The following is a 27,755-nucleotide window of genomic DNA, read 5'->3' as shown; positions in this document are numbered from 1 at the left end:
CCCAGGTCTCCACTGCCTCTTTCTTCTGGCTGGCAATGGGCAGGGGCAGGGGTAAGGGAAAGTGGGCAATCTAGAAGCTCCCAGGAGGTAGAAGCCGGAGGGCTGGGTCTGCATCGCCTACTTGCCTAGAGGACACGGGCAAGGGCAGAGTCCAAGGCTCGTCCCAGGTGGGCCAGGCAGAGACAAGCGATGCACCTATGGGAGGTTAAGAGCACAAGTTTGACATAAAACTATGCAACTTAAAAACTCAGTTTGAGAGCTGGGCGCAGCAGCTCACGCCTGTCATCCTAGCTGCTCAGGAGGCTGAGATCTGAGGATCGAGGTTCAAAGCCAGCCCGGGCACAAAAGGTCCTGAGACTCTTATCTCCAATTAACCTCTAGAAAAATGGGAAATGGGGCCTGGCTCAAGGATAGGGTGGTAGCCTTGAGCTGAAGAGCTCAGGGACAGCATCCAGGCTGAGTTCAAGACCCATGACCCACCAAAAAACAAACACACAAAACAAAACAACTCACTTTGAAGCTGACACTCATGGCTCACACCTGCAATCCAAGCTACTCAGGAGGCCATGATTCTCACATCTCAATTCAAAACCAGCCCATCAGGAAGCTCTGTGAGACGCTTATCTCCAACAAAAACTACTCAGAAAAGCCGGAAGCAGCACCGTGGCTCAAGTGGTAGAGCGCTCGCCTTGTGCAAAGGCAGCTCGGGGACAGCACCCAGTCCCTGAGTTCAAGCCCTAGGACGACAACAACCAACAAAAGCCCTCAGTTTTCTTGCCGGCTCGCCGCAGCCCCGGTCCCCCGCCGCCTGGAAACAGCGGGCTGCCTCTCCGGACGCGCGTGCGGCACACCCGGGCACCCTCAGCTTGCCCACAGAAGCCCCTCTGCAGGCGAGCCTCACAGCACACCAGGCAGCTGGTGGGCCTCTGCCCAGGGCCTCCGCCCCCTCCCGGAGGCCGCCGTGGCTCCTGTGTGCCGCCCCGCGGACAGACAGACTTAGAGACGCAGCTTTCTCGGTCTCTGCAGCGTGGCGATGACGGCTCCCCGTGCTGGCACCCACTGTGTGCCAGCCACAGCCCTAGGGAGCCGTGAGAACGATTCCAGAGGACGTCCCAGCCGACCTGCACGCCGAGCACGGCTCCGGGCCATCTCCCAGGTGAGAGACGTCCAGACCGCGACGCCAGCCACCCGAGGCGGGGCCTGCACAGCAGAAGGCAGGCTTCCCGGTCCTCAGTCCACCTCCAGCCCGGCTCGTGTTGGCTCCAGAACGTCTATTTCTAACCCCGGCCGCCCCAGCAGTCAATGAAACCCAGGGCCGAGGGAGACAGCGCCGCGGAAGCACCGCCCCCGATGCCCCGCCCCCGGCAGGGAGGGGCGGGGCCGGGAGGGTGCCCCGCCCCCAGAAGGGCAGGGCCAAAGAGGGATGCCCCGCCCCTGGCAGGGCAGGGCCACGGAGGGATGCTCCACCCCCGGCAGGGAGGGGTGGGGCCGGGAGGGATGCTCCGCCCCCCGCAGGGCAGGGCCACGGAGGGATGCTCCACCCCCGCAGGGAGGGGCGGGGTCGGGAGGGATGCTCCGCCCCCTAGAGGGCGGGGCCAGGGAGGGATGTCCCGCCCCTGGCAGGGCAGGGCGGGGCCGGGAGGGATGCCCCGCCCCCGGCAGGGCCGGGGCAGAGCTAGTCCGTGGCTGCTGGAGGTGGACAGGGCCTGAGGACCCGGGGAGCAGTGGAGGACTCCATCCAAGGGTGTCACCAGCCCAACCACGTTCCCAGGGTCAACCTTGCCTAGCGCTGCCCCAGGACTGAGTGCAGGCGCTAACCTCCAGGTACTCCAGACTCCTAGTTGTGGCCCCTCAGGCCGCCCCTCCCCCTCGAATCTTGCCCTGTAGCATCCACTGTCTCCCTGGGCCCCAGGCCCCAAAGGAAGGCACTGATGGCTTTTGACTGCTTACTTACTGTGTAGCCCAGGCTGGCCTGGAATTGTTGATCCTTTTAACTCCAGGGTGATCTTGAGCTCCAGAAAGATAGGCAGGGCCACCATCTAGCTACCTAATGGGTCTGAGGTGGGAGGGAGAGGGAGAGAGATGGGTGGATGGATGGGAAGATGGAAAGACTGGCAGCTGGATGATGGAAGTGGCTAAGGCTAGCCTTGGCTCCCCGTCTCTCCAGAGCTGCTCCTTGCCCTGTGACCATTCCAAGGAGGACCCTGGGAAGGCCACGTTCAGAAGCCAGTCAGAGCCGGTGTCTCTCATCCTGGCTCTCGAGGGCAAAAGGAATGGGCAGTGTTGGGTATGCTGCTGGGAACCAGGTCAAGAGTGGAAAGCCCTACCATTAAGAGTTTGGAGAGATCTGAATCACAGACACAGGCAATGGCTATTGAGTGAGGCTGTCATGAGCACTGGTCAGCCTGGCGCAGGGGAGCCAACTCCCCAGGAAAATCACAGGAAGGCAGAGCACAGTCCCAGTCCCACCATTGGCCCACAAAGGCTGGGAGTTTCCAGACACGGTGGGATTCTGGAAGGAGAAGCAGGCTCGGTGAGGACACAGTGATGCCAGCCATATGCAAGGCTGGGAGTGGGTCCAGTCCTAGCCAGGCAAGAGGGAGGGAGGGAGGGAGTGAGGGAAAAGGAGACATGAGCCAGTTCCTAGGGCTATGTCCTGAGGAGCCAAGGAACAGAAATGGGTTTCCTCCTCTGAGACTGTCTCCTCCCTCAACAAAGCAGGATGGTGCCAGGGCAGGCCCTTGTTAAAAGCCAGGCAGGTATCTGGCTAGCTCCCTTCAGCCTTTGCAAGCGCAGGAAAAGGTTGTCTGACTTCAGAGCCTACCAGCGTCTGCTGTGCTAGAGGTGGTCTCAGGGTGGAAAGGCCTGGGAGAGAAGACTTGGAGCTGGTAGATTCCAGAGAGGAATCTACTCTGCTCTGCGGAGTGTGAAGGGGCCAGAGCAGGCAGTTAGGCAAGGAGACAGGCAGAGCAGGCAGGCAGGCAGAGCAGGCAGAGCAGGCAGGGAGGCAGGCAGAGCAGGCAGGGAGGCAGGCAGGCAGGCAGAGCAGGCTGGCAGGCAGGCAGAGCAGGCAGTCAGGCAGGCAGGCAGGGAAGCAGGCAGGGCAGGCAGGAAGGCAGAGCAGGCAAGCAGAGCAGGCAGGCAGAGCAGGCAGAGCAGGCAGGCAGAGCAGGCAGGAGACAGGCAGGCAGGCAGGCAGGCAGGCAGAGCAGGCAGGCAGGAAGAGCAGGCAGGAGACAGGCAGGCAGGAAGGCAGGCAGAGCAGGCAGGCAGCAGAGCAGGCAGGCGGGGAGGCAGGCAGGCAGAGCAGCAAGCAACTCCTCGGCCTTTATCCAGACTCAGGCAGTAGAGGCATAGCCACTGGGCAGCCCAGCAGAGTCTCTGGAAACCATATGCTCGACCTTCCCCATAAAGCCTAACGCTGGGATCAAAAAGAGAAAATGCTCCTTACCCCTTTCCCGCCATGACTCACACATCAGCGCGGGGAGAGCCACCGGGTTGGCATGGGTAGCAGAGGCCAGCCTCTGGCTGACACAATTGTTGGACACAACTATAAATAGCCACGGGAGCCTGAAATAGAAGTGAGAAAGGGATGGGGGCTGGAGTCCCTGAGTGTCCTAAAGAGAAGACTGCCTTGGGAGGACATTAGACTTGATGGCAGCCCCAGGCCACCTCAGGCCAATAGGTGCTTGCACCTGAGATGCTTGAGGGGAGGAGGATGGAGTCAGGAACTCTGCATGGCTTAGGCCAGAACGGTGACTCACAGCTGAACTTCCGGTTACCAGGGTAGGGAGGGGTGGGGACCCACTTCCACCATAGCCACCCACCTCGCTCATCTCCGGTGAGCCACGCCTGATGTCTCCAGGCCAAGTGACCCAGAGCCAGGAGGCCCCTCTAATAGTTCCTCGGACACTGGGCCTGCTCAGAGCTCGGCAGGAAGGCTCCACCTGCGGGCCTTTCACCCCCATGCTCTAGCCTGAGCCCAGCTCAGGTTAGAGCTGGAACTGGGAAGACCTTGTCTACCTGTCCAAAGAAGCCTGCAGGCCAGCCAATCCCCTGCAGCCAGGCACCTCAGACAGGCACCACAGACAGGCAACTCAGACAGACACCTTCAGACAGCCACTTTCAGACAGGCACCTCAGACAGGCACCACAGACAGGCATCTCAGACAGACACCTTCAAACAGACACCTCAGACAGGCACCTCAGACAGCCACCACAGTCTCCTGCAGACAGTCGCCTCAGATAGTCACCTGAAGACAGGTGTCTCAGATAGGCGCCTCAGGCAGACAGGCACCTCAGATGGTCACCTGCAGATAAGCACCTCAGACAGGCACCTGCAGACAGGTGCCTCAAGTCACCTCAGATAGATGCCTCAGACAGGCACCTCAGGCAGACAGGCATCTCAGACAGGCACCTCAGGCAGACAGGCACCTCAGATGGTCGCCTGCAGATAAGCACCTCAGACAGGCACCTGCAGACAGGTGCCTCGAAGTCACCTCAGACAGACGCCTCAGACAGTCACCTCAGGCAGACAGGCATCTCAGACAGGCACCTCAGGCAGACAGGTGCCTCGAAGTCACCTCAGATAGATGCCTCAGACAAGCACCTCAGGCAGACAGGTACCTCGAAGTCACCTCAGATAGATGCCTCAGACAGTCACCTCAGGCAGACAGGCATCTCAGACAGGCGCCTCAGGCAGACAGGCACCTCAGATGGTCACCTGCAGATAAGCACCTCAGACAGGCACCTGCAGACAGGTGCCTCAAGTCACCTCAGATAGATGCCTCAGACAGGCACCTCAGGCAGACAGGCATCTCAGACAGGCACCTCAGGCAGACAGGTGCCTCGAAGTCACCTCAGATAGATGCCTCAGACAGGCACCTCAGGCAGACAGTCACCTCAGATGGTCACCTGCAGACAGGTGCCTCACAGACCGTCACCTCAGACGAGGTTGGGGCTTCCCTACCTGGGCAGCAGCTCCCGTCTCTGCTGGTGGCCACCCGTGCAGGCCTAGGTGGGCTGAGTTATGGAAGAGCCAGTGGAGGACCCAGCCTAGCCCACAGACCTTTCTCCACGCGTCAGCCTTCACCCAGTACTCTAGCCCAGCAGGGCGAGGCGGAGGTTCCTATGTGTGTGGGGAGCCATTTGGGTCCAGGTGGGGGGAGGGGGCAGAGGGAGGGACTTCTGCCCGGGAACCTGAGTGTGCAGCCCGAGCTCCCAGGCCCAGAGGCTGCAGGGCCCCAGCCCTGCAGGGACTCCTTCCTCCCTTCATCCGTGGTTCATTCTCAGAGGGTGCCGTGGGGATCCTCAGGCGTCTGCAGTGGGCACGGGTTGGCTTCTGAGCTGGGTTCCCAACTTGCCCTCAGAGGGCAAACACCTGCCGGGGCCAGAGCCCAGGATCTGGCCCTTCCCCAGCCTGTGTGGGGTGCTTCAGGCCCCAGCTCTGACTTCAGGCCTGTGTTCTACCCCCAGCCCCGAGCAAGTGCTGGGAGCAGCCGGGCAGCGCCACCTGCTGCCCGTGCCCCAGAGAGCTGGGGCCAGCTCACCGGAAGGAAGGCACGGCACCCTGCACGGCCTGAGGGATGGATGGCAGGCAGCTGCAAATGGCCTAATGCTTCTTTGGCCTCTTCGGAAGCCTCCTCTGTGCCCACCATCTGCACCTGACCCTTAACTCCCTCCCTGCGCTCGGGAAGATCCGCCACACTCTGACTTCAACCCAAGCCCGGAACCTCCAGCCCAGTTTCCTCCTTCACCTTCAGACCCGGAGGCAGTTGCACCCTTCGCTGCCTTCCTTCCGCCTGCCCGCCTGCCCTCCACCTGCTTCCACGAAGCTCTGCTCCCTCTGAAGGTGTTCCTGCAGCATGGCACTCCTCCAGGCCAAGCTGACCTCCTGGCAAGGGTGCCAAACTCCCCTCACAGCACCCTTCCCCATGGCAAGTGGAGAATTGGGTGCAGGGCTTGTCTCTGTCACCTGTGCCCAGCCAGACCTGGCCTTGAGAGCCGTGCGCTTCCTGTGACTGCTGTCACAAACAGGGCGGTGTCAGCGACGGGCATTTCTCTTGGAATTCTGGGGACTAATGATGTGAAATCAGGGTGATGTGCAGGCAGAGCAGATCCCTTCTGCGGCTACCCTGTACCAAGCTGCTGTGGCTGGCTCGTTTCTTGTTAGGCACTGGTCAGGTTGGATTCGAGACCTCCTCTAGTGGCCTCTTTAGCAACAGTAGCACTAAGGGTTCCACTAATCTCGCCACACTCTGGCTCTGGAGAACCAGAACCTCCATGTGTGAATCCTATGAATCTGAGGTGTGTTTGGCAGGGGGCACAACCCAGCCTAAGCAAGGACATGCACATTCCGAGACACTGTCAGGAAGCTCCTTCCAGACCCCGACCCCCGCCTCTTGGCCACCAAAGCTGCAGGGGAGAGGGTCAGTTAGGAGAGGCTGAAGAGGGTCTCATCCAGCTGGCCTTTGGCATTCCTCCCCCCCCCCCCCAGCCGCCAGGGTCTTCAAATGCAGATTCTCAGCTCCCTCCTTCCCCTCAAAGCTACCAAGCCAGCCTCTGAGACAGGGCTGAGTTCCTCTAGGGAGTCTGCCCTATGTCTCCTAGCCCCTCGAGGGGAGACCTCACATTTAGGCCTTGGGGGAGGGCCCCATGGATTGGATGGAGGGCCACAAGAAGAATGAGCAAGCGGGACAGCCCAGCCTCCTCTAAGGACTGTCCTTTTCTTTTCTCTTTGGGCAGTACTAGGGATTGAACTCAGGACCTCCTGCTTGCCAGGCCAGCACTCTAACACTTGAGTCATGTCTCCAGTCCTTTTTTATGCTGGTGTTTCTGGGGCAAGGCCTTCCTTGTTCTGCCTGGGCTGATCTGGGCAGTGACCCCTCCTGTTGTGCTTCCCTGTTTATCTGGCCAGGAGGCCATGCTGCTGTACCCTGGCTCTGCTTCGGGTGACAACAGCACCCTACCATGTTCAGCTATTGGTTCAGTTGGAATCTCTCAAACTTTTCTTTTTCTTTTTGTATCAAAACCAGGGCTTAAACTCAGGGTCTCACGTTGTCAACAAATTTATAGAACTCACAGCTGGCACTTTACCACTTGAGCCATACCTCCAGCCCAGCTTTTTGCTGGTTCATTGGAGGTGGAATCTCCAAAATGCTGGCTGCTACTTGATGCACTTTGGCTGGTGGAAGCATTCTGAGCTAGTCAGAGTCACCTGAAGACTCTGGAGAGGAAGTAGCTGGGAGGACTCAGTTTAAAAGTGTCGCCAGCCGCGGGGTTTAGGAGGGTAAATTGGTGCCAGCTTGGGGTTCAGGTTGCTGCTTCTGACAGACCTAAGGCTGCACTGCACGTGGTATGAGGCCTGCAAGAAGGAGTTCACGCCTGGCACCTCCCAGCCCCACAACCTGTGGTCAGGAATGTGGTGATAGGAGGGGGCTGGAAGTCAGCACGGCCCACGCATTAGCCCGCGCTTGGTTCGAGGTCGTATCCCTGCCTCTCCCCCTGCTTCAATGGTGAGGATGCCGGGAAGGTGCACGGTGAGCCTCAGGAGGGCATCTGAGGCGCTGGCTGAAGGCTGAGGCGCCCAAGGCCTGGGACGGTGGGGGAAGGAGCATGCCATAGACCACTACTGCCCAGAGGACTGGCTTCTGCCACCTGTTGCTCACATCAGACCCTCAGGCTTTTGGGGAGATGCTACAGACACGGTTCCTGTGGGGTGAGGCTGGAGGGGCCTCTGTGCTGCCTGGCAGGCAAGAGCAGCCGTGGGTGCACTTGGCCTCACTCGGGACAGGCCCAAGCCTGAGAGCCAGCTCCCGAGGTGAGAGGAAGCCATTGTTCCCAGCCTCCCAAGGGGAAGAGTGCGTGTGTCACGAGGCACACTCTATGCCAAGTCCTCCCAGCACGCAGGCAGGGACAAGGAAAAGGTCTGTGTGCCCACCCACTGCCTGGGCCTCGGACTGGCTGTCAGAGTTAGGCAGGGGCCTGCAGGAGGGTGGTGAGTGGACTTCAGGGAATAGCAGAGGGCTCTGACCATCAGAACTGTGAGGGAGAGAAAAGGGAGGGCCTGGCAGGGCTTGGCCAGTATCCCTGAGTCAGTACTTGAACAAAAGTCATTTTTCTCCTCTGAAACCTGGTCATCTGGTTGACCTCATCCTACAGGCCTCACCCCACCATCCCACAGGATGCCAGGGCCTGCCTGTGCAGCAGCCTTCCTCTCTAGGAACCCCTAGACTGGATGAGGTGGACTTGGGGAAATAAACCTGTCACTTCCTGATTCTGGAAGTGGCCAGAAGGAAGGCGCTCTACCATCATCAGGCGCATGCCAGGATGTGGTCTTGGGTTCTCAAGGCTGCCTGGGTCATGAAGTGTCAACAACCACGTGACTTAAAGTGGTAAGGAAGATTCTCTGGATCTCAGAGCATCAACTCATTCGTGTCCTCAACATTGTCTTCTCTTTAAAGGGCTATGAGGAAGGCCTTCTCCAGCCCTGCTGCAGTGGTGGACAGCCAAGTCCTCACCCATCTTTCCTCAGTTGTGGCTGTCCAAATTTTCCTTTCCATATGGACACCAGGGGTTGGGTTTGGGCCCCTCCTCCACGGCGACCTCATCTTCACTGGTGATCCTTGCCTGTTCTCTCATATGTTACCCTCCGAGGGCTTCAACATGCCGGGGTGTGTGCGTGTGTGTGTGTGTGTGACACAGCCCATGGTACCTGCATTTTTTTTGTCTCTCACATTGCCTTTGCTTCTCCAGAATGATTCTGACGTGGTGTATAGCTCTGACTTTCCTCAGCTACCTGCTCCTGCTAGCCTAGCACTGTGCAGCATTCCATCTGTTTTGGCTACTGCTATTTTCCAACACCTCTAACCCTATTATCTTTGGTGCAAAGCTTCCCCCACTCAGGCCCCCTGGAAACAATCCCTGCCCACTCTCAATGAACAGAGACTGCTAGCAGTGTGGCAGATATGCAGGGGAATCAGCTTTGCGCCCCGCTCCTCCCCTCAGAGGCACAAAATTGAAGTGCTTCCTGCGGCAAATTAGGTCCATACAGATTCTACCTCAGCCTAGTTCCCTTAATCCCTCCCTGGATGATGTCCCACTGACAGGCCGAGGGCCTGGGAACTGATCCTAATACAGATGCACCTGCTAAAGGGAAGCACATACATCCCGTGAAAATCAGCCATGTGGCTCTGGAAATATCAGCACATCGCTTCAAAAGAGAAGGCTGACTCCCAGTGCTGGTGGATGAGGTCTGTCCATCTGTCTACTCAGGAACTTGAGAGCGGAGGATCCTAGTTCAAGGGCAGCCTAGGCAGAAAAGTGTGAGAGGTTTTGATGCTCAATTAACCACCCCAAAGCTACAACAGTAGATCTGTGGCTCAAGTGACAGGGAAGCACTCGGTGAAAAAGCTCAGGGACAGCTCCCTGGTCCCAGAGTTCAAGCTACAGGACCGCCACGAGACAGAAAGAAAGAGAGACACACGGAGACAGACATACACACAAAGAGAGCACAGAGTTGTAACGTGACCACGCTCCATGAAGACACTGGGCTCCCAGGCAGACCACCCATAAGCCCGTCGTGTCACGGAAGTGAAGTGGACTCTAACCTGGAGCAGGCAATAGGAAGCCTTGAGGATATGTTCCCCGTGCACTGGGGTTAGGAGAGAGCAGGCTGGGCTTGCGCCTGGAGCACAGAGCATGAGCCCGAGGGCCGCACTCCCAGCTTGCTCCCAGCTCCCGGCTCCTACACTACTGACCCGGAGGAAGGCGTCCTTGTGCCAAGTTTGGTAGCCACGAGGACGCTGGTCCTGATGCATGCTGCCTCGGTCAAGAGTGGACTACACACACAATGCCACGTCCCACTAGTGTAGAATGGCACTGAGGAATTCCTACTGCTAGCAATATTGTCAGGGTCACAAGACCTTACAAATGACTCACGTGTGTGTGGTGATGCTGGTACAGGCAAACCTGTCTGCGATACGTATACCACTGTGTTACAGTGCCCTGTGGATTTGGTGCAGTTACACCTTGTGCAGGTTTGATCCTCCAGTCTAGGTGTGTAAGAGCGTCTATGCCACCTGTGTAAGTGCGCGTTAGGATGTTTGTACACACAATGACCTAACAAGGCCATTCCCAGGACATATCCCCATCACGATGGATTATTCCATTAGAAAGAAAAGGAAACTGGGGCCCTGGAACACTAATTTGCTTGCCGAAGTTTCTAGCTGAAAGTGTAAGAGACAAGTGTGCTGTGCAACTCCCCATGCAAAGCAATAGCTCATGGAGATGGTGGAAGCCAAAGGCAAGGTAGGACTGCCAGTGACCGAGGGTCCCCTGATAGACATACAGCTGCACGGAGGCCAGCTAAAAGCAAAATGGTCACGTGGAAGGGACATCACAGTGAGTTATCAAGTCACTGCCCTGAGGGTGTCTGTGGGGAGGAAGGCTAGCATGTGTCTGCATTTCCTTCCTGCTTGAGATCCCCATTAGCTGGCTCTCTCAACTATTTCATCCCAGGTGATCCTTCGTGGTCAGGTTAGCCAAGTTCCCCCAGAGGCTTCATGGTGGAAGCTGCTGTGATGGGGGGATGGGTATCTCCTGGCAGGGGTAGGTGAGACTGCAGTGCCCCCCTTATGAAGAGATGAGTGTCATTTCCAGCATCGCCCCTTGGCATTACCCTGGGCAATTGGTCTAAAGCTTTTCTGCTTGATGCCCAGAGCCTGTGCCACCCACGGTGGGGTATCCCCATAGGGCTGCTGGGAGCTCCCCTTGCTTGGGCTTGTGCCCTCAGAGGCACCTTCTCTGTGAGGACAAAGACTGGAATCCAGCCCTTTACAGGTAGTTACTGAGGCCCTGATGTCAGCCAGCCAGCTGTGGGACAGAGCAGTTGATAAAATATCTATTCAGAGTACATGGAGAGACCCAGAGACCAGAGAGGAGGAGCTGAGGGGGGGGCGGTGTGGAGGGCAAGACAGGGGCCAGGAGATACAGTCGGCAGAATGAAGGCACACTGAGGCCCTGGGACAAGCAGGTGGGCACGGGGACAGCTTGGGTGCAAAGGGACAGCCAGTGTGATTGTGAATAGTCCTGTGACAGGGACCAGATGTCTGAGGGCACCAGGCATGGCTGAAGGCCTGGGACAGTCGGGATCCTGAGCGTCCTGGGCGTGGTCCAAGGCCCTGTGGGGTGGACCCGATGGCCCGTGCAGAGAAGGGACACCCTAAGGCAAGAGCCACTGGAGTTTCTCATCCCATCCTTGGGGTCTGGGACACTCTGGGCGCACACACAGCACGGCACATTCTGGTGGTCGGTACCCGGGCGTGGGAGCAGCAGGACCTGGGCATGTACAGTACACGGGAGTGGGCACATTCTGGGAGCCTGGGGCAGGCGAATGTCCAGACCGGAGGGGACTGGGGGAACCCGGTCTGCAGAACATTCTGGAAGTCCAGGCATGCCGATATTGGTGCGCTCCGGGGTCGGAGGAACCTGGAGACCTTGGCACTCCAGGGACCGACGCACCGTGTTGGGCGATCTGGGAGGGGCACACTCCGGAGGTTTGAGGCATGCCAAGGTGCAGGCGCCCCAAAGGTCCGCAGCTGCAGCGCCCACACAGGCTCTGAGGACCAGGACCGAGCGCCCCGAGGACCCGGAGCCCAGCGCCCGGATCCCTCAGAGGCCCTGGAGCCCAGCGCCCGGAGCTTCCGCCCAGGCGCGCCCCGACGTCCCGGAGCCCAGCGCCCGGATCCCCACAAGGCTCCGGAGACCAGTGCCCGGATCCCCCCGGAGCCCAGCGCCCAGAACCCCCCCTCCGAGCCCAGCGCCTGGAGCCCAGCGCCCGGAGCCCCCCGAGGACCCGGAGCCCAGCGCCCAGATCCCCCCCTCCGAGCCCAGCGCCTGGAGCCCAGCGCCCGGAGCCCCCCGAGGACCCGGAGCCCAGCGCCCAGATCCCCCCTCCGAGCCCAGCGCCTGGAGCCCAGCGCCCGGAGCCCCCCGAGGACCCGGAGCCCAGCGCCCGGAGCTCCTCCAGCCCCCAGGACCCGGAGCCCAGCGCCCAGGGGCGCCCAGACGTCCCAGAGCCCAGCGCCCGGATGGCCCCGGAGCCCAGGGCCCGGAGCCCCCCGGAGCCCAGCGCCCGTTTCCCCCCCGAGGACCTGGAGCCCAGCGCCCAGGGGCGCCCAGACGTCCCGGAGCCCAGCGCCCGGAGTCCCCCGGAGCCCAGCGCCTGGATCCCCCCAAGGCTCCGGAGGCCAGTGCCCTGAGCCCCCCGAGACCCCGGAGCCCAGCGCCCGGAGCTCCCCCCGCCCCCAGGACCCGGAGCCCAGCGCCCAGGGGCGCCCCGACGTCCCGGAGCCCAGCGCCCGGAGCCCCCCGGAGCCCAGCGCCCAGGCGCGCTCCGACATCCCGGAGCCCAGCGCCCGGAGCCCCCCGAGACCCCGGAGCCCAGCGCCCGGAGCTCCCCCCGCCCCCAGGACCCGGAGCCTAGCGCCCAGGGGCGCCCCGACGTCCCGGAGCCCAGCGCCCGCGCCCGCGCCGGGGCGGGGTTTAGTGACCGCCGGGCGGGGCCGCAGAGGCCGCCGGGACTACGCGTCCCAGCAGGCCGTGCGCGCGTCACTTCCGGCCGCAGGCGGGAGCGAGCGAGTGTTTACTTCCGGCCGCCGGCGGGGCTGAGGCCGAGCGAGGCGCGGGCCCCGCGCAGCCATGGACTGGCTCATGGGGTGAGTCGCGGCGAGCGGCTGGGACGCGGGCGGGCGTGCGCGGCGGCGGCGGCGGCGGCGGCGGCGGGGGCGCCGCGGGGCCGGCGGGCGGCGGGGCGGCTCCTGCGGAGGGCGGCGGGCGCGGGCGCCGGGCGGGCGGCGGGCCGAGGCCCCGTCCCGCGAGGCCGCGTCCGCTGGCCGCGGGGCCGACCCCGCGGGCCGGGCCCGCCAAGTTGTTCCGCCCGGAGTGACTCGGGCTTCACTTTGGAGGAGGGCGCGGCGGGCGCCGTCCCCGGCCGGCCTGCGCTCGCCGCGGGGCCCGCGCGCCTTCCGCCCGAGGGGCAGCCCGGGGACCCAGCAGGCCCAGGCCGTCCCGGGGGGTCCCGAGCCGAGTGCGGGGCGCGGGGGCCCGGCTGGCGTCTGGGAGAGGCCGCCCTGCGCGCTGGCCCCGCCGCTGGACGCGCGGTGAGCCCTGCTGTTCAGAGCCGGCCCGTGGAGGCCACTGCAGCCCGTGGCTCAGAACTGAGTGTGGAGAGCTGGTTGGGTGCGCAGGACCTGCTCCTCCCGCGGGGGGCTGAGGAAGCGCCCCCTGGGCGGGCGAGCAGCTGCGGGGGGGGGGGGGTGTTGGATTATTGCATGCTGATGTGCCTAAGCTCAGATGCTCTGGTGTCCCGAGACTGACCAGCGGCCAGTCATCGTCACCAGTATCTAACTGTTGACCACAGCCAGCCTTCGGAGGCACCGGTTCTTGGAGCCTCTGGCAGCCCTCTCGCAAAGGGTAGCTGAGCGCTCATCTCAGGCTCAGTGGTGGGCTGGCCGGGGAGACCTCGCTGTTCCCTGGTCATGGAAGCAGATGTAAAATTGGAGATTTTCAAAGAGGAATCAACGTTCAGTGTCATCAGCTTTTTATCTGTGTTTCATTATGTAGCTATACAAAGAGGTTTCAATTCTGTAAGACAGGATTGAAGTACAACACCTCTTATCCTTACTACCCCTTTCTCCATTTCCAGCCCTGCTTCCCTGCTCAAGTTACATTTTTAAATGTAGTGTGGATTGCAAGTTGGGCACTGGGGGATCGTGACTTTTTTTTTTTTTTAAAACAGTTGCAATAAGAGTGTCTTTTAAGTGGTTTATTTCAGTTGTCAGACACAGTTCTTCCAACGGGCATCCCTACAGGGACGGAGCAAAGAAGGCCCAGGTATTCCCTGTTCCTCCTCCCTTGTTCACTTCCCATGTTTACAGAGCATTACTGTGAGGACGGAAGGATGTGAAGCCTGTCCACCTCTCCCTCCCTGCTGTTTCTGTGAGCAGAGGAGAGCCAGCAAGAGGGCCAGTATTGAGTGAGGAAGCTTGCACTTGTCCCAGCGTCCTTTGTATACTCCAATGTGGTGGCTTTCATCTTGCCATGAATCCTTCGATAAGGCTTTGGTCTGGAAGAATTGGCGAGTGTTGTTTTTTACTCTTCTTGATCGTTTTTCTTAATTCACATCATTCAGAGTTACAAGAATGTAGGCTTTGTGTGTGTGTGTAATGGCTTTTTTTGTTTTTAGAAAAAGTTTGGTTGGATTTCTCTATATTGGATCAAAGAAGGAAACAGAACTTAGTCTCTTTTTCTCTCAGTCTTACTCCCTTTTTCTCTCAGTCCTTAGCAGAAGATTGATCTACAGACATACAATTGAAATCATATCTTCCTTTGGAGCCAGTGAGGCTTTCTGAGCCTTCAATAGCTTTGTCTTCCTCTCTTTAGCTGTTTCTGAGCCCTGAGGAAAACATGCTGGGAAAAGCCAGAACAGAACTGAGCACGTTAGGACTTGGTGACAGACCTTGCTGGGACTTTTCTGAGGAGTGTTGTAAGGTGTGGCTCTTAGTTGCCTCTTGTTCTGTACATTTTCTCTGCTTGGTATTGCTCTGAATTCGCTGTTGAAGTGGTATGTAGTTAAGCTGACACACTGACCAGCTGGCTCACCAACTGCTCTCCTTCCCTTTTTTCCTTTGCTTTCCCTGTCTCCATTTCCTTCTCTCTTTTTTCTGTCTTGCAAAGAGTAATCTATGAATTAGAAACAACCTCTGGCCCTTTCTGGTCAGCTGAGCACAAGACCTCACCCTAGGGGAAGCTTCAGGAAGTCTCACGGGTATTCTAGGAGACATTTTTGTCTTATCTGCACTCATACTGGCAGCCCCAAGCATGTGTACATTTTAGGTTTCATCCATCAGAAAGCAGGATCCAGAACCTCCCAGAACTAAAATTTGAAAAAGAAATACACTCCTTCCTTTCCTGCTGATGGGAGCAAGCAGCCCTCCTGTCCTTCAACCTGGCTCTGAGCTTCTGGCACTGCTTTCCTCCGCATCTGTGCCCTCCAGCCCGGCCCTACAGCTGTTCTCCTTGGCTGTTCTTTCAGAGCTGCAGGTACCTTCCTGGCAGTGCTCGTCTATACTCTCTAGGCCCAGGTAGGGTGGACAGGTGGCCTTTACAGCTCTGGTACCGGCAGAAGGAGATAGGACCTAGTATGGGTCTTTTTTTCTTCTTTTTTTTTTCCTTTCTGATCCTAGGGCTTGAATGCTGGGCCTGGGCGCTGGCTCCAAGCTTTTGTGTTCAAGTCTAGTACTCTATCATTTGAGCCATAGCTCCACTTCCTGCTTTTTGTGTTTAATTGGAGATTAGAGTCTCACAGATTTTATTGCTTGGGCTGGCTTCAAATCTCAGTCTTTAGATCTCAGCCTCCTGAGTAACTAGGATTGGTCTGTTAAAGCAGAGTACAATTGATGACTCCTACTCAGCTGACTGGTTTGTTAAATGGCCCTGGGGCTTTCCAGCCTGTTGGAAGCTGCCTCCGGCAACTTTGTGTTCTGGATGTGTAACCCTTGCTGAGAAAACTAGCTCAGTGCAGGTATCTGAATGTGTAACCCTTGCTGGGAAAGCTAGCCCAGTGCAAGTATCTGTGAGGATAGCTTCTGGGTGGATGGCTTTGCTTTGCCTCTTGGGAGGGCGTTTCCGGTCGTGACGCTAGACTGGACTTGTTGGAGTCTGTAGGTTTTGTTTAAGCAACTCTGTGAGATATCATTTACATACCACAAGGTTTGCTCGTTTTAAGTATACAATTAAGCAATTTTTAGTAAAATTATAGGCTTTTCTAACCTTCACGTGGTATAGTTTAATTTAAAAAGGTTTTTTTTTTTTTTTTAATAGTATTAGTGTTGGAACCTAGTACCTGTGTATAGTAGATGAGGGCTCCACCACTGAGCCATCCCCAGCTCAACACGGTTTACATTTAGAATGTTGCCTTTCCCTTCAGGAGAACCCTCTGGTCCATTTCAGTCTTCCGAGCCTACCAGAGGAAATAGATCCTGATCCCCTATCTCTGTAGATTTGTAGTTCTTATGCATATGTGGTTTTTAGTGACAGATTTAGCAGGGTTCCTTTTTTAAAAATTATTTATTTTATTTATTTATTTTGGTTAGTCGTGGAGCTTTAACACTGGCCTGGGCACTGTCCCTGAGCTCTTCAGTTCAAGACTACCACCCTATCCCTTGAACCACAGCCCCATTTCCAACTTTCTGGTGGTTAATTAGAGATAGCAGTCTGGCTGGCTGGCTGGCTGGCTGGCTGGCTGGCTGGCTGGCCGGCCGGCTGGCCGGCTGGCTTTGAACCGATCCTCAGATCTCAGCCTCCTGAATAAGCTAGGATAATAGGTGTGAGCCTCCTTGCCCTGCTTCTCATGGACTTTAGTGCCCAGGCTGGCTTTGAATGACGATCCTCAGATTTCAGCCACCTAAGTAGCTAGGGTTACAGGTGAGCCACTGGGCCTGCTCAGGGTTCCATGTTTAAAGTTGTGTGGACACTACACTGTGTTGCAGTGCTGTCCTTTTGCTGCCATGTGAGATAGCTGTATGGAGGCATGCACATTTAGTTTTTCATGTACCTGTGGGTGGACATTATTTACTATTTCTATTCTGCAGTTGTGGCTACTTCTGCCACAGCTCAACCTTTCACAACAGTGAGCTGGAGTCTTCCTCATCTACAATCCCCAGGGTCTAGATCACAGATGCTTCCAACTTGCCTGAGCTGAGGTTCAAAAGTCCAAGGTCACTGCTTCCCTTGCACTCCCAGGCTGGATAGTGGAGGAGGCTGGAGTGTAGCTGAGTGAGTGGTGTGGTACTGTGATGTGTAGGAATCCTCCAGGGAGGGGGGAGCAGCAGTGTGGCACAGGAAGCAGGAAGGGTCTGTGCTAGAGGCAGAGGCCAGGTACAGAGCTGTCTCCTACAGCAGGTTCTCCAGCGGGAAGCCCATCTGTAAGCTAACAACAGTCCTTTCCACAGTGGCTTCTCAGGTGGTCTTCTGGGTTAGGACTCAGGGGTGCCTGCTTAGGAGGATGTTGCATTTACATTTCCTTCCAAGAAAGTAGTGGTTTCACTGTCATTTGCACCCTTACACTTCATTTCTCCGTTGTCCTACTTGGGCTTCTAGGAGCCCTTGCCCCAAGTGTGCTCATAGTGGTAGGTGATTGGCAGAGAAGCCCACTCCCAGAGCTGTGCAGAAGAGCTTTGCTGGCCAGGGGTCAGTGGGTGCATCTGAGAGCACAGGGTCGTCACAGTCGGCCTTTCTCAGTGGCTTTCATGTTCAACTCTTGCCTGATGTTGGCCCCATCCTGGTATCTGCCCAGCAAGGCAGGGCCCTGCTGCAGGGCCACTGCAACAGGGCTTCCTGCCAGATCTTGCTTTTAAGTGGATCCTTGAGACAGTGGACAAAGCTGTGCTTACCTGTAAAACTACTCCTCAGGAGGAGTTGTGGTCTCTACCATCGTCACCTGGTATGGGAAGGTGGGTGTTGGAGGCTACCTCATTGGGGATGCTTGTGTTGTTGGTCTCATTAGCCCCTTATTTCCTGTGCTGTCTCTGTAGTGGGCGTGGGAAGAGAAACACCCAAGCCCCACTTCTGTGCAGAGTGAGGCTCAGTCTAAGCCACTGGTGGGAGTGGGCAGGTCTAGACCCTGCTCTACTCCCGTGCTGCTCTGGTCGGTGACGGAGGTGGGGGTGGAGGGCGGAGGGCGGCGAGGTGCTGGATGCCTGGGTATTTTTGTGCTTCCCGCTTCCAGCAGGCTCATCTGGGTGAGAAGGTGATCCACGCCGCCCCTGCCTGTCTTGGCAGAAGTGCCTCCTATTCTTTGCCTGCCCTGTGTTTGTTTTTTCTTCTGCACAGGATTTCTGTGGCTGGGCACGCCCGCTGGTGTTCACTGCCGCGCCTGGAAACACGGATGTAGAAACAATTGAAATGAAAACAAAATGTGGAAGGTTAAAGAGAGGAGAAGGAGGTGGCTGTCATTTACGACCTGGGGCCCTGTTGTGAGTCTTATTCCTTAGATTGCCAGTAACCTGAAGTGCCTGCGTAGATGGTCCCATGACCAATGGGATGGGTTGGTGTGTGCTGGGTTCAGCATGTTGCTGTGGTGGCTTGGGTAGCAGGAAGGCAAGGAACCACCCTCAGAGGCAGAAGCTTTTCTCCATGTGGAGCAGATGGGGTTGTTGAGCAGGAGAGAATCTGCTGTAGTTTTCTCTTGGCTCACTTTCCCACCTTGGCTAGCGTGGGGGTACAACCTGAGGAGTCTTTGCCCCTGTTGAAGCTCCCTGCCCCCATCTTGCTGGCCTGTGTTGTCTGCCTGGGAAAAAACCTGACAGTTCCAGATGGCCCTGAGGAACTGGGTGCCCAAGCCCAGAGCTGGCTTGGGAGCAAACCTGGAAAAAAAGTCAGCTCGGGTGTGGTGATGACACTTGGCGTGTTCACCTGGGATCCAGGTAGGGCCCTGCCAGGTCCTTAAGCCTGCCTCTGGGGCTGCTGTAGCTTGATGGGAACTGCTTTTGTCTCTTTTTCCTGGAGCATCTGTTGTGCTCCCAAACCTGTTCCTTTCATGGGGCTTGAACTCAGCCTGGGCACTGTCCCTGAGCTCTTCAGCTCAAGGCTACCACCCTAACCTTGAGCCAAGCCCCACTTCCTGTTTTCTAGGAGTTAACTGGAGATAAGAGTCTCAGGTCTTTTTGTGCCAGGGCTGGCTTTAAACCTTGATCCTCAGATCTCAGCCTCCTGAGTAGGTAGGATTACAGGTGAGAGCTACCACACCGGCCCAAACCTGTTGTTTTGCTGCCATGATTGACAGTTTGTTCTATGCTGTGGTGCTGTGAGATACAAAAGAGTATAATCCAGGTATTGTGGTCTAGTCAAGTAGCAGCTGTGCTGTGCTGTGCTGTGCTGTGCTATGCTGTGCTATGCTGTGCTGAAGAGAGGCCAGGGCCTGCCTTAGGCAGCTTTCCTGCTGCCAGGAGGCCCGTGGTGTGGTGTGGAGCCAGGGCCAGGAGGACCATGCTTATAGGGAGCCTTGGGAGGCCCTTAGAAAGTTGAGACTAGTGCAGTAGCATCCTAACCTCTTGGGCATGAGCTGGGTGATGGGGCCTCTGTATAGAACAGACTGCCTCTGCTGCCTTACCCCATGCCACCATGAACTTGTGGGCCTGCTTTATTTCATAGTCTGTTGTCAAGCAGAGTGTTTATTACTTATCATTTTAGTTTTCATTGATTTTGATGAATGAGTCATCCCAAATTTAGCCAGTGGGAGTATATTTGAATTAGCTCTTCTGTCAGTTGAATAGGAAAAGGAGTAGGGGCCTGTAGAGGGAGGAATCCTGATCACAGAGTGGGAGAAGTGGCCTGAGAATACATTGCCCTGAGGTCATACTGGCTTCTGAATGTTATGGGCTGAAACAAATGATATTGTCTTTGGTAGGCAATTTTTTTTTTGGTTTGGTTATGAGCTTCCTCCCCCCGCCCCCCCTTCCTTTCTTTCTCTTTTTTTTCTATCACTTGAGCCATACCTCCAGCTTGGCTTTTTTTGATGGTTATTTTGAAGATGGAATCTCATGGATGTTTCTGCACAGGCTGGCTTTAAACCAAGAACCTCCAGATCTCAGCCTCCTGCGTATAGCTAGGTTTACAGGTGTGAGACACCAGCTCTTGGCTTACTTATGGTTTCTTGAGACGGGTTCTCACTCTGTAGCCCAGGCTGGCCTTGAACTTGAAATTCTTCTGCTTTAGCTTCCGAAGTGCTGGGAATATAGATATGTAACACCACCACTAGCTTTCTAAACATTTTTAATGTTAAAAATACAATATAGTATACAGCATCCCACAATAAAAATGTAATGCCACATTGGAAATTTGCTGTTTTGTGTTTGTCCCCTCAGATACTCAAATTTCTTGGGTACTCAGATTCCTTGTAGAAAAGGCATATATTTGCATAGGACTCGGGCATATATTTCTGTATATTTTAAATCATTTCTAGATTTCTTGGAATACCTAATACAATGTAAAAATAGTAGTTCTGTATTGTTTAGGGACTAAAAAAAATATTACCTGTTCAGTGCAGGTAGATGTCTTTTGATCCTTGGTTGAATCCAAAATCCAAGTAGATCCTGCAGTCATAGAGAGCTGATGGCTTTTGTGTATTTCCTGGCTTTTTTTTTTTTTTTGCATTTTTTTATTGTAATTAGTAAAAGGGTTACATGATATTTGCCAGATAGAAGGTACATTAATTCACATACATTGATACCCTTTCACATGTCTTGGTACCCATTTCCCCCCCACACACACCCCCCACCTGTCTTGGTTTTCCCCCCTTCCCTATCAAATTTCAAATAACCAAATACAAATAAATTCAATATATCAGATAACAAAGTGGGATACTATAACAATATGAGATAACCAAGGGACAGCAAAGGAGATGAGAGACAACATAGTACATTAAGGACAACAATCATTCGTTATGTTTTTTGTTTTTTGTTTTTTTTCTTCACATTTTGTCTGTATATGTAGCACAGCATTGGTTGGTCTTACGTTCTTGTCAGGACAGGCAGGGCCTCCTCCCGAGCCCTCCTTTCAGGGAAGCTTGGCCATGTCCTTTTAAAGTAAAGGTTGTTTCTGGCAGAAAGCATGCCTTTCTGATTACCCTGTTCACTGCTTCTACTCCATCGATAGACAGCTGACAGGGGAAAGCTCAGCAAGGCTGTAGGTGAGTGCCCTGTGGCCCGCTCAGGGCAGATACCAGACTGTGGCTCCACTTACTGGTAACTCTCGTCTGACAACGGGTCTGGGTGAGGCCGAGTCCTGCTCCTCAGTTGCTTGCCTCCCTGGAGATTTATGGCACAGACAAGATTCCTCACCTTTGTCACAGGGCCCTGTCCCCTTCCCTCCTGTGTTGCCTCTAGGGGTGGCTGGGCTCCGAGGCCTGAGAAGACCTGGTTTTCAGACTATCTTGGCACTGGCTGTTTACTGGACTGCCTGTTTTCCTAAGGGGATTCTCTTCACATAGAGCCTTAGCCTCAATCTGCAGCAAGGTTCTCAAGCACTTTGTTCTTAGGACCCCTTTAAACTCTAAAAATTATTGCATTTTGGCTGGCTGTGGCTGATTATCAGTATTTATCATTTTAGAAGTTTAAACTGAAAAAAGTCCTTAATTCATTTAGGAAGGATAACTTTGGTATATACTAATGTAAATGACTTTTTTTGTTTGTTTGTTTGGTCGTGGGGCTTGAACTGCAGGCCAGGGCACTGTCTCTGAGCTCTTTTGCTCAAGGCTAGCACTTTGAGCCACAACACTACTTCTGATTTTCTGATGGTTAATTGGAGATAAGAATTTCATGCACTTTCCTGCTCAGGCTGGCTTTGAACTATGATCTTTAAATCTCAGCCTCCTGAGTAGCTAGGATTATAGGTGTGAGCCGTCAGTGCCCAGATATAAATGACATTTTTAAATTAAAACCATTTCACAGAGGAAAAAGGTGAGAAGAATGGCATTATATTTTTACCAGTCTCATAATCTAGATCCTGAGATCTTTTGTGCCGGTTCTCTCAAAGCTTTGCCCTTTTATGAGAAGCAAGTAAGTTAGGAGTAGGTGTGTACCTGTAGTCAGTGGTCGCCACACCAACTGGACAGAGGATGAGGCCCGTGGTAGGGACACTGGCCAGAGTTGGACCTAGTGGGCGGGGCAGTTGCCTCAGTGAGAAGCTTTACCTCTTACTTAACCAGGTGCTTTGTGAGACCCAGGGGCTCCTGAGGAGACTGAGTGGACACAAGTCTGGCTTTCGCCGGCAGATTGCAAGCTCTCCTCCGTAGCTCTCAGAAGGGGTGAAGAGCTGTTGGGATATCAGCCAGCACATCAGATGGTGTCTGGCTTTCTAAGTGTCCTTGAGGATCTCTGGGAGCCAGGAGTCAAGGAGAACCAGCAGAGAAAGTGACCAGTGCAGAAGGAAAGAAGAACCTATGATTACCACCCAGACGTAGCTACTCATTAACTAGAAGCTTCTAAAGCAGATAAGCTTCCCAGGCAAGATGGGCAGACACCTGCTTGGTTGTCAGCCTGAAGTGCTGAGAGCCTAGGTAAGACAGGGCTACCTTAATTCCAGAGTTGGCACATACCGGGCTGTGGCTTCCCAGAAGTATGCCCACTTTACTCCCAAGACTCTGATGTAGGCACACTCAGGATCTTCACTTGTCAGACTCCATATCCCTCCCTGCCCAGTGCTTGCCAAATGTCTTGTGCTGGGTGACACTGGATGAGGCCATACAAGTTCCCTGTTCTGTGGCTCTGGGGTGCCCAGGCCTTTTGCATCAGTGCTGTCCCTGTGCACTGGTCATATGTTGTAGGTACAGGCATGCAGCCTGGTACCACTGCTGGGTACCCTCTCTGCCCAGTTGACTCTTTACTCTGTCTAGGTCTAGCGGGTTTGTGACTTTCAGATGGTTTGTGTTGGCATCACCTTATCAGGGCTTTGGTGAAGTCAGGACCCTGTGGCTGGCAGGGTGACCCTTCTGTAGTAGAGGTTTCCTACCCTGATCAGGGTCACCCTTGATCCTTAACATTGTTGGTTGGTGCTTCCTACGCAGCCTGGATGACCCGTGATGCTCTCTGCTGCCTCGTGCTTAGCAAGCAGCCAGGTTTTCTAAGGAAGGAAGAAGACTCTCCTAAGGCAGGCAAGGCCAGACAGTCTACACCTGCGTGGTGGTGCACACCTGTTGTGAGAATTGCTCACTTTGTGTCCTGGAACTTTGCTGTGTGTTTCTCTAGGGCTGCTCACCCCTCTACATATCCTGCACACTACCACCAGCTGATTTGTGAGACCCACTGGGTTGTTTGTCACCTAAGATAAGCAAAGCCCCTAAGGGCATCAGAAGGTGGGAGCTCTGCAAGAGCCTAATAGCCTCACGGGGCTGGGCGAGGATTCTATGTCGTTGAGCTAGGACCCTGGCATAGCTGGATAGAGGACACCACAGGTGGCCGGCCACCAGACACCCCTGGCATTCCTGGACAGTCTGGATGTGTACCTCATTAACTACTGCCAGTGTGTAGGTTAACAGGACTGGGGGGGGGGGTCTGGGCAGTAATCCTAGCTCTGACCCTAACATGTGGCCTGTGTAAGTGGGTGTGAACAGTTTTCCTTGCCTCCTTAAGGACTGGAGTCATATTGGCCTTATAATGTTGCTTCACGCTGTAGCTGGCACCTGGGAAACCAGGACCAGTTTTTACTCTGTTGTGTTGAATTGTTGATGATTAAGACAAAGAGGCAAGTGTGTTTTACATGAGCCTATTGGGTCCCCCATAAGGGAGGGGACCTGCACTGGAAGCTCAGAGGGCGCTGCCAGTCCTGCGTGAAATTGGAGTCTCTTCTGGTTGACTGGGAAAGTAAATTTGAGGTGCTAGTTTCCTTGGGAGTTTGAGGTTCTTCATTTAGACATGCCATTCTCTGGTGATCAGTACTAGTGTTGCCAGAGAGGCCCTGTCTGGAGGTGTGACTCTTGAGGACAGCCTCCTACGAGGCTGTGCACCTGTGAAGGGGCTCAGAGCCTGGTGTGGGCATACTCGGGACCTGTTGTCAGACACAGCATCGCCTCTTGCTTAGTGCTTGGCAAATGCTGGTGGGTGTGCTTCGTGTCTTGTATGAGGTGACACTGGGTGGAGTCCACGGTCTCTGCTCTTGTGGAACTTGGTGTTCCACGTCCATTGTAGAAATATAAAGCACAGAAAAACCAAAACAAATATCAGGTCCCTCATAACTCCGCAGCAGTTCTATATTCCAAGTTAAACCTGTGTCCCACTATGTCCAGTAAGCAACTGAAAAAGTGAGATTTCTAGAGCTACTTTTGGGTGTGTCCAGATGAACTTTTTTGCTCTGTCTCTGAGTGTTTGGGATGTTTCCAGGCTGAGCAACGCTTTTTAAATCCACACTGTCATGCTGTGTCTATGGGTGGAATTGTAGAGGAGCCACTCATATTTCCCACAGCGCTGGTGCTCGTTTCCCTACACCTTCACTGCCCTGACCAGCAGACACTGGGTCAGTCTGTTTCTCTGTGAGGGCTGATGCAGTCAGTGTTCCTGCACTGGGGGCTGTACAGTTTTCTTTGAGATCTTCTGCTTGGTCTTTGTTTCCTTTGCCTTCAGTTACCCAGTCTTCTGAAAAGGGGCATGAGTTCTCTGTGTTCAAGGTGATTGGTCCTGAGTATCAGGACTTTAGCCCTAGTGTGTTCTTAGAGATAAGTGAAAGCCAAGCAGGCACTGCTGGGTGGTGTGGGTGGGGTGGGGTGGGGCGGGGCTTGGTTCCAGCAGCATGGCTGCTGGAATATAGCAGGCAGAGTGTGTGTGTGCTGGAATCTAGACCACTGGGCAGGGGTACCCAGGGCTCCACTGGTGGCTGTAGGAAGTTGGAGTAAGCAGAGGCTGTGTGTGGCCCCTCCACAGTGCCGGGCTGGTACTTTCATCATTTCTTATTTTCCTTTACAACTTTGTCCACCTCACATGCTAGTTAGTGAAAGTGAATACTGTTTAGTTAGCTCCCGTGTCAGGAAGAAATTCAGGACTGAGCTTCTGTGTCATCTGTGCTAAGGCTGCAGAATGTCAAGAAGGCAGTGAGTTCCACGCATTTTCTCCAAGTCCCTCTTAAAGATCACTCTCCCTCCAAGAGGAGTTAGAGAACATTGGATGAGGTGCAGGGGCCCTTTTGTAAGGTCTTGAATAGTGACATACGGGGTTTTGAGTCAATTCTGAGTTTGACAGTTGTAGTGTAACCAGTGGCTCCCACCCACTGGCCTCTGACACCTGCTACACCCACCGGACACTCCCAGCACCCACTCTGAGGAGCAGGACTGCCTTTTCCCTGTCTTCTGCCTTGGTCCTCCACTTAGCTGTTGAGGTGATTGTGGAATAAGAGTGGCCAGAGAGCACATCAGGGGCTCAGATGGTACATGGGTACCTGATATTTCCTCCTCAGTGTTTATTGGGCACTGATAAGGGTGCAGGCCTGTGTGTATCTGTCTGGAGTGTGTTCCCCCCACACTTCTGCCAGACATTTGTGGCTTTGTTTTCTACATCCGGATGATGATTTGGGGCTAGGCTCAGAGGCTTTGAGAGTGTGTAGCTGAGGCTGCCTGGGGCTGCTGGCTTGTTTTCATTTTGGTGCCTGGCTGAGCATTCCCACACCAGCACCTCTGTTTCTCAAGGGCAGCATCTCTCCTTTACTGACCACAGTGCTTTCTGTTGAGCTCTCCTGTGCTCTCTTCCCTGGATGAAATGTGTCTGCAGGCTTCTGTTTCTGGGTGGGCTACTTCTTTTCCTAGGACCTCCATATGGCCTCTGCTGGCTCTGCCAGGCTGGCTTCCTGATGCTGAGCTGTGGAGACCTGACTCCTCTTAAGTCCTGGGTCACAGGAACAGGGGAATTTCTGATCATCTCTCTAAGGGGAGGCTGAAACTCTGTCAGCCAGAGGGTCAGAAACCCACATGATTGAAATCTTACTTTCCAGTGTCTTCTGCTGTGTCTGTGGGAAGGCTTCCAGTCTTGGTTGAAGTAGTGTGGGGCATGCTTAGTTCTGCTCCAGGCACAGTTCCTGGGGATCAAATGTCCTACTGTGCTGCACTGTGCACTAGGTATGAGCCACCAAATACTGCTTTTTGGTAAGAGGCCCAGGTCTCTGGCCAGCCAGGTTTTTACTCTTCACTTTTCCATATGAATGATCTACACGGTGCAAGGGAGCATCAGGGGAAGATGTAGCTGTGCTCTTCTTGGAATGGTGTGCTTGCTGGGTCGACATTCAGATCAGCAGCAGCATTCATATTTGTAGGCTCCTGGGCTCTGGACAGCACTGGACTGCAGTCTTCTGTCTACCTGAACACATCTGCCCCGTCTGCAGCCGTCTGCCTGACCTCACCTGACCGGACTGCAACAGGACCCTGACTGTACTTGCCCAGAATGTAGCAGGACCCTGGGTTCCTTACCCACATGCCCACTGTTGACTGAGGTGGTTCCACAGAAGCAGCACTCAGTGGGGCTCACAGCTGCTCCCCACCGGCAGGACCCTTCCTGTGCTGGTGCTGTTGGTGGAAACCTGGGGTGTGTCCGTGCTGCTCAGCTGTGTGCTGAGTGGTCACGTTTCAGCTCAATAGGTGGTCCAAACCACACGTGTTGCTGGGCATGTCGTTGGAATGACACCCAGGTGCAGAGGATGGTAGGGGAGGTTTATGTCAATACCAGCTCATCTGCATCGGCCTCATTTTGCACAGCAAGGTCATGGCGGGATGGGGCTGGCCCAGGCTAGACATAACTGTCGGAGACTACCTTGTCTTATCAAGTAGGCCACGGTCCTCCATCTGCCAGGAACTGTGATGTTGTGCCATGGTGTTGGGTCTGCACTGTCGGTATACCTGCCATGTGAGTCTCTACTTGGTGCCCGGTAACTGTCCATGCTGTGATTATAGTGGGGGCCCATTTGTAGGGCAAGTGTCACTGGGAAGGTCTCAGTTTCTGGGCTATCCTCAGTGCCTGAGAAGGAAGGACTTTGAGGTGTTGGACAGCCCTGTCAGTGATGGGAGGTCCTGAGCTCAGGCCAGCTGTGCTGTCACTGTCGTCCTGGGTGGAAGAGCTGTTCCTCAGTCTCCTTTGGAATGCCTCTGATCTGCTGATTTCTAAGTCAGGCCACCTCTTCCACAGCCTGGCTTCTGCGTTTTTTTCTGGTGTTTTGTTTTCAGCTAGTGACTCAGAGGAGGCATCACACCTGACCTGCCTGTCCCTAGACATCTGCAAATTTTTACTGCTGGCTTTGTTGTCATCAGGGTCACAAGTTCTGCCTGTGTGGGGCTGACAGTGACCCTTTCACATTCACTGAAATTGAAGCACTCACCAGGTTGGCCAACAGGGGCACAGAAATGGTGGATACCTTTCCATCCGCCTTCCCCCTTCTTTACTTCCCCTTTCCCTCTTGCTCTCCTTCCCTTCCCTTGTCTTCCCTTGCTTCCCTTATGTTGGAACCCAGGGATTTTTTTTTTTTTTGCCAGTCCTGGGCTTGAACTCAGGGCCTGAGCACTGGCCTTAGGTTTCTCAAGGTTAGAGCTCTACCATTTGAGCCTCAGCACCACTTCTGGCTTTTCTATGTACATGGTACCGAGGAATGGAACCCAGGTCTTCATGTGTACTGGGCAAGTGCTCTATCACTGCACCACATCTGATCCAAATACAGCTCTAGTTTTTGTATTTCATGTTGACAATAACAAAATGCCCCTGAAATGACACTTGCAGGGGAAGGGGTCTGTTGGACCCTTGGTTTCCATGTTCTTGGGTTTACATAACGGCCCCAGGCTTTTATAGGTACAGGAGGTGGAGGGGGGCGCGTTTGTCTTTGATTCCAGCCCTCTACAAAACCACTTGAGAGAGGACTAAGCATATTATCCTCCTGCTTAAAAGACTTTTTGGTCACACTCATTGCTTATGGATGAAGCCCCCAGCCTCACCCCTTATGCCTGTTATGCTATACTCTGAATGGGCCTCCGGTATCCCTTTTATTGTCAAGGTACCTGGCCTTTACTCTTGTGACCCCAGCTTGAGGCCCCATCTGCCTACCTGGCTTTTAGGTGAAGACCCTATGGGGGGTTTTGTTGCCCTTGTGCTCCTGTGCCAGGAGCTTCAAGAGTGAGATGGGCAGAGTAGAGAGCCTTTTTGGTAACTTTAGGGGCCACAGTTATGTCTGAGCTGA

The 27,755-nt window shown here is 55.0% G+C and overlaps 1 protein-coding gene across 3 annotated transcripts in view; it reads left to right on the top strand.

The window, feature by feature from the left end:
- The first annotated feature begins 12,629 nt into the window (after nt 1-12,629).
- Mob2 (MOB kinase activator 2) overlaps nt 12,630-27,755 on the top strand; it is a 57,677-nt gene continuing 42,551 nt past the window's right edge. The window contains exon 1 of one of the 3 annotated variants that reach the window (XM_090347137.1): nt 12,630-12,715. In XM_090347137.1, coding sequence (XP_090203263.1) covers nt 12,699-12,715 — 17 coding nt within the window. In that variant the 5' untranslated portion in view covers nt 12,630-12,698. Of the gene's footprint in view, nt 12,716-13,139; nt 13,160-20,729; nt 20,749-27,755 lie in introns of those variants that run through there. The other 2 variants (XM_090347140.1, XM_090347139.1) reach the window with 2 other exon arrangements.

The sequence above is a fragment of the Megascapheus bottae genome, chromosome 16 (genome assembly GCF_031878675.1).
Source record: "Megascapheus bottae isolate mThoBot1 chromosome 16, mThoBot2.hap1, whole genome shotgun sequence".
Lineage (NCBI taxonomy): Eukaryota > Metazoa > Chordata > Mammalia > Rodentia > Geomyidae > Megascapheus > Megascapheus bottae.
This window is presented reverse-complemented; position numbering and strand designations above follow the sequence as displayed.